This window comes from Macadamia integrifolia, chromosome 12, assembly GCF_013358625.1.
Source record: "Macadamia integrifolia cultivar HAES 741 chromosome 12, SCU_Mint_v3, whole genome shotgun sequence".
NCBI classification, from domain to species: Eukaryota; Viridiplantae; Streptophyta; class Magnoliopsida; order Proteales; family Proteaceae; genus Macadamia; species Macadamia integrifolia.
This window is the reverse complement of record NC_056568.1, coordinates 25,519,741-25,525,959: the sequence shown is the minus strand read 5'-3', so window position 1 is coordinate 25,525,959 and position 6,219 is coordinate 25,519,741. Positions and strand designations below refer to the sequence as shown.

At 35.4% G+C, this 6,219-nt stretch overlaps 1 protein-coding gene across 6 annotated transcripts in view; it reads right to left on the bottom strand.

Annotated features, from left to right (window-relative positions):
* Positions 1-1,031: 1,031 nt before the first annotated feature.
* Positions 1,032-6,219, bottom strand: part of LOC122058191 (SWR1 complex subunit 6) — a 13,030-nt gene continuing 7,842 nt past the window's right edge. For 2 of the 6 annotated variants that reach the window (XM_042620738.1, XM_042620740.1), the window contains 5 exons: positions 3,229-3,318; positions 3,001-3,125; positions 2,067-2,169; positions 1,500-1,609; positions 1,032-1,411 (listed from right to left, as the gene is read on the bottom strand). In XM_042620738.1, coding sequence (XP_042476672.1) covers positions 1,208-1,411; positions 1,500-1,609; positions 2,067-2,169; positions 3,001-3,125; positions 3,229-3,318 — 632 coding nt within the window. In that variant the 3' untranslated portion in view covers positions 1,032-1,207. Of the gene's footprint in view, positions 1,412-1,499; positions 1,610-2,066; positions 2,170-3,000; positions 3,126-3,228; positions 3,319-4,195; positions 4,305-6,219 lie in introns of all 6 variants that reach the window. The other 4 variants (XM_042620739.1, XM_042620741.1, XM_042620742.1 and 1 more) reach the window with 4 other exon arrangements.

The following is a 6,219-nucleotide window of genomic DNA, read 5'->3' as shown; positions in this document are numbered from 1 at the left end:
ATCAAGGCCTATCATATTCATATCTTTTCATACCACTTTGTCAAGAGTCATATTAGACCTACTCTTACCTCTTCTTGCTCCCTCTAATTGAATCCGGAAACTCTTCCTTAATGGGGCATCCATAATTTTATGTTGAACATGGCCATAACACCTTAACCGGATTTCACGGAACTTGCCCTGGATGGATGCAACCCCCAAATCGTTTCTAATGCAACCATTCTTTATCTTTCATGATCTCGCTGCACAACTCTCTCAACATTCTCATCTCTGCTACACTCAGTTTATTCAAATTACTCTTCTTGATTGCCACTACTCCATTCCATATGTCATAGCTGGTCGTTTAATTGTCTTATAGAATTTTCCCTTGAGTTTGATAGGCATTCTTTTATATAACACTCCTAACGCACCTCACCATTTTATCCATAACCACTTTAATCTTGTGGGTAACATCACCCTTAATATACCCCTCTTTGTTAATGATAGACCTCAGGTACTTAAAATAGTCTCTCTGAGTGGCTCTCATTCCCTAAGTTTCATCACTATCCCCCCTCCCTTAGATTGGCTGAAAGGGCACATCATCTACTCTGTCTTCATTCTACTTATCATAAAACCTCTTGGTTCCAAGCTTAATCTCCATAGCTCCAGTTCAGTATTAATTTCTTTTACTGTTTCATCTATCATAGCTGTATCATCAAACAACATATACCACAGAACTAAATCTTGCATGTGCCTAGTGAAAACATCCATTAAAAATGCAAACAAATAAGGACTTAAAGCTGATCCTTGGTGTCACCCAATTGTAATTGGGAATTTGTCACTTCGACACTCTATCGTTTTAACACTCCTTAATTATATCCATAGTTATTCACACCCCCTTTTCTCTAAAACATGCCAAATGGACTCTCTTGGTCCTATCATAGGCTTCTCTATGTCTAAAAACCATATGAATTCTAAAGGTCTTTTTTGTCGGCTCTAAAAACTTCCATAAGCATCCTTAGAAGGTAAATAGATTCTATTGTAAATCAGCCAGATGTATTAAGTTATTTCCTTTAATTGATTTTCTTTCTCCATTAACAAAAATAAGTAAAATAAAAAATAAAGACAAGGATTTTCATACAAGTGATTTTTGCCATTCATATGAAACATGTACAGAGTTGAGCTTTTTAAGAGTATTTTGAGCATTTTGGTGGGCCGGGTCACCCAGCAATCAGGCAACAAACTTCAGACAACGAGTATCATTGTGTATATTCTGGCAACGACCTGAACAAAAGCGCACACCACACCTTCCGCATGAATAATTGGCTGAAAATCCACAAACTGTGCAGAAATGCCGGCGAGAAGTTGAGCTTGGGGGTCCTACTGCTGCTCTTAAATAGGAAGGAACTTGTGGAGGCAAGGATTCCAAATTTGCCTGATTTTAAAGTAATGCTTAGATTTATCAGAATAGCAGATTAGAACACGAACAAAGTGGCACACCATATGCACACACCCACTCTCACCTCTTGTAAGAGTTCCACGAATGTTCTGGGGGCCTTCTTTGCATTCTCAAGTGCTTTAGCTTGCCGGGTTCTACGTTTATTGTTCTTCGATTGCCTCTTTTGTACATGTACTGCACCCATAAATAAAAGAAAAATACAAACAAAAGTATAAGCATAAACAGTACACAAGCCAATAATAAAAAATTTTAAATCACTTCTTCATAAAGCAATGCAAGCAACAGGGCATAGCCTATGTATACAATTCTCTTGATCAGGTATCCTAACATTAGCAGATTCGAGGAGAAAATGACGTAGATTTTCTTTAGGTCAATACCATTTGAAATGAAGAGAAAAATGAATCTCAATTCATATCACATATACAGATTGTCAATACAGGTAGGTGCGGGTGAGCCCATTGAAACTTAAATGATAGCAAAAAACAACTCAAACATGAAAACCACATGCTTGTACAGAACAAAGATTGTTCAAGACTGCCATCCAGACCAGTGAGCTATGAATGAACCCAAACAATTCAGCCTCCAGATTAGCTTTGGTAGCATGGATTACAATGATAAGAATGAGATATACCTGAATCATCATCATCAAGAGAAGCATCATCATCATCATTAAGCTCTATCACCTCCGGTCCTACATTGTCACTTTCCAAAGCTTCAAGACGAGCAAGGGCTGCCTAAATAAAACATTTCCAGGAAATCAATCAATGCTTACAAAGTGGCATATATCCTAGAAATCACAGCCCCCTTTAGATGACTTTTTGAAACTGTTTCCTATTTTTCAAAAAAAAAAAAATCTTTTGGTATTGAAAAACAGTTTTTTTAGAAGCAAAAAACTGTTTTCCAGCATAAATTTTGGCTTTTTTTTTCCCCAAAACAAAAAATTGCAAGTTTCCATCTCAAAAGACATAATGTCTGTTCATTGGGGATACTACCAGGTATGTCCGTATATGAAGACATGGATAATCCCATTCACAATTGATGTAGGATCTAACAAAAAAATAAAATAGACTTGAACCACAGCTTTTCTGTTTTTGAGCAAGAGTATAAGTAAAGCAGTTTTGCACAGGGCGAAATAGGATGGTAGTTTTTTTCATTCTATAAATACATAAAATCACCATAAACCTTGATTCAACTCTCTTTTGCTTCAGCCAAGCCCTAGGCTTGCGTGATCTTGCACAGGGCAGGTTCAGGTTCTAAGATCCCAACCTATGGTTGGGCCAGGCTGTGCTTGTGGATCTAATGGCAATTATGTTGGCCTGAATTGGATTTTAAAAAATTAGAATCAATATTCAATTTTAATTTTGAAGTGGTTATTGAGCATGTTTCTAATAAAAACAACCACAAAGAATGGAAACAAAAACAATTTTTTCTTTCCCATTTTACACACGGAGTACCATACAGAATTGATACTTGTGAGAATGTTTTCTATCAAACAGAAAGCTGATTTTTTAAAACTCACTGAAAAACACAACTTTGGCATGATTGATGAAATAAAGGCCACATACCTGTGTTCTATTATCGCTGCTTGCAAGGGCAGCAACCATTTTTGCAGCAACCTTCCGAGTCCGGCTTGATGTGCGTCGATATGAACCAGATATTTCATCATCCATGGCTGACAAGATAATAAAGCCTGTGTTCGTAGAAGATAAACATCAAAGTTTCATTGACACTGAATGAATGAAAGAAATTCCAGAAAACACAATCATGAACAGGCAGCCTTAATTAATATTCACCTTTAAAAGTTGAGGTATCAACTGATTGACAAGGGATTGATTGGTTTGACTCTTGAAAGGAATTTGAATTTTGAAGGATATAACCTATCTCTGTCAAGAAAAAGAAAGAACAAAACCAATCAAATGAAACGTAAAGAGACCATAACAGATCAAATGCAAGTTGGACTTTGTGTCTTGATTAGAAAGGTCCAAACTCTAGAATGAATTGCACAACAGAAAAGGGAAGGAAGAACTAAAAGTTTCAGGTTAATTCAGAGAGTAAACATTAGGATCTTTAGCGGAGGGAAAAACTGAGTCAAGTGAATGTGCCTCGGTTCGAACAAATGAGAACTTGAGCACAAGGACAACTTGCAAATGGTAAGTTGTCTGATGTTGTTGGTGCAGTTAAGGATAAAATCTGAACCATTTCAGGGTTTCAAGTTCAAACTGATTACACTCTGACTGATTGGTTAGTCTTCAATCATAATGTGAAGACCAAATCACTCAATAATGCAGGGAAAGGCATGGGAAAAACTTTACATCAGAGACAAGACAGGGTGATCAATAGAGTGTAACATCCCATTAATAAGCTTCAAATAAAAGACCCATGGTTAATAATGCATAGGAAATCAATTGAAGAAAAAAGCTTAGAAGGCAGGATATACACATATGCAAAAGACCCATTTATAATAATGCATAGGAAATTAATTGAAGAAAAAAGCTTAGAAGGAAGGATATATACATATGCTCTTACATAAACAAAATATCTATGATGAGAAGATGTTTAACCATAACACTGTACTAATTCTTTATGGTTTTAGAAATTCCATTGAATTCCTTCGACCAGTTTCCAAAAAAAAAAAGTTGCATAAATTGATTCACAATACCATTTTTCCAATTAATGGCATTAGGTGTAATAATTTTTTTTTTTTTCTTAAAAGAACAATGAAATATGTTTGTCCTTACAAAAAAATAAAAAGGGACATACCCAGTGCACGAGGCTCCAGCCACTGTAGGGTTTGAGGTCACAATGTACGCCCCACATCGCGGAGGGGCCGTTTCCAGACTCGAACCAAAGCATTTATTTGCAACTTTCCCTCACAAAAAATAAATAAATAAATAAACAAATAAAAATAAAAATAAAACTGTGAGGTTAAATATATATTTATAAATTAGACCCTGATGTTACTTCTACTGTACGTTTTGAAGATGAATGTAGCCATCACATGTATTCATATAAATCTGTCACCTTTATATTTATATATTTATCCAATATTAGCTGATCATATTTGATATATATGAGGAGATAATAGCACGACAAGTTGTAAATATTTCCTTTTACCTTGATCGTTCCCTTGCTTGCCAATTAAAGAAAATCTTAACTCTACATGTGCCAAAATTATCCATGGTTAACTATAGGCTATTGGTAGGGGTATGAACCCCAGTATCAGATTACACACCCCTTTTACCAGGATTTCAATGATCATAAACTGTTGGAACAATTGAACAATCGGATTTGAGTCAACAATCAAGAAGGTAAAACTCTGAAACCCATAATCCAAAATTTGAGAGATTTGTTACAGCAGCAGATCAGAGAGTCTGATCAGCTTCAAACTCAGGTCAAGGGATCCACTTGGGTACCCCTTTGATACTCCCAAAAGATGGCTGGAATCTGATGGACAAATTCCTCTTTATAGCAGCTCTCAATTCGGTAAAAAAAAAAAGGACCCCGAAACAGTAACTTTAGTAATATTAACAAATATTACTGAAACAGCAACCAAAGTGGATGATATTCTTCTCCAAACACAGATTCAAATAAATTCCAGCAAGCTCAATAAACAGTAGATGATAGAAGAAACTTAATTGAGACGAAAACAGATTATGTATAGGGGATGTGACCTTTGATTTTCCACCAATGGCTTGGATTAGAATATATCCAAATCAATTTTCTCACTCCTCACTGTCTCTCACAGTATGCTCAATTTCTCAGCAGCTAAAGACAGCCATAATCTTCATTTATTCAAATAGTTGGTCGCTAAAATACGCTACAAGCTGTTCAAGTAAAAGAAAGACTCCCTAGCTAAGTAAGAAACCTGTCTAACCACACTTACATGGCCAATAGGAAACTTAAAGTAAACCTTCTACTCGAGGTAAAGGTTTTTTAACTTAACTAAAGAAACTAAACTAATTCTGAATGCATAGCCTCTATCTATAATATAGGCCCATTAAAATGGCTCACCATAAAGAAAACTCATTGTACCAAAGGCCGAACTGATGGAGGGCCGGCAGGGATCATAGTTAGCATATTCGGATTCGGGAATTATTCGGGCGGAGAATTATTCGAAATAATTCGATTGGTTAATTTAAGGATTCGGTCAAAAAAGCGGACATAATAAAAATCGGAGTCGGATTCGGATTCGAGGATTATTCGATTAAAAAAATAAAAGTCGAGCAAAAAATTCGGATATTATTTTTATAGTTTATTGTATATTTTTTATTTATCAAGTTATTAACTTGATTTGTATACTTAGAAAGAGCAAATTACTTTATACAATAAAGTAAAAAACTATGAAAAAATTGTCATTGAGCGATGGAAGCAATGGTTATTGTAATCCAATTTCTACTCATGAAATAGATTAGGCCCCAAAACAGTGAAAGCAAGGTTACTACTACAATAAAACAAATAAATAAATTGACCATAAAAAATTTTCACTATCCTTTTGCTTAGGTTCACAAGACCCATATTGCACTAAGACGCACTAATTTTTCAAAATTAAAGCAACAATATAAAAGAAGATTGATTGATACGGTGATATGAATCTGTCCTGGTCCCCCGGAACCTCAAATTATCCATCAAGGTTTGATATCTCCCCTATCTTAAGATGAACTGATGAAGTTATGAGAAAGAAATGAAACAAAGAGTAGATTCGTACAAGTGTTACAGAAGAATTAGGTAGAGAAAAAAGATGGTAAGAAGGAGGCGGAAATTTGGGGGAGAAGAAGATGAAAAAA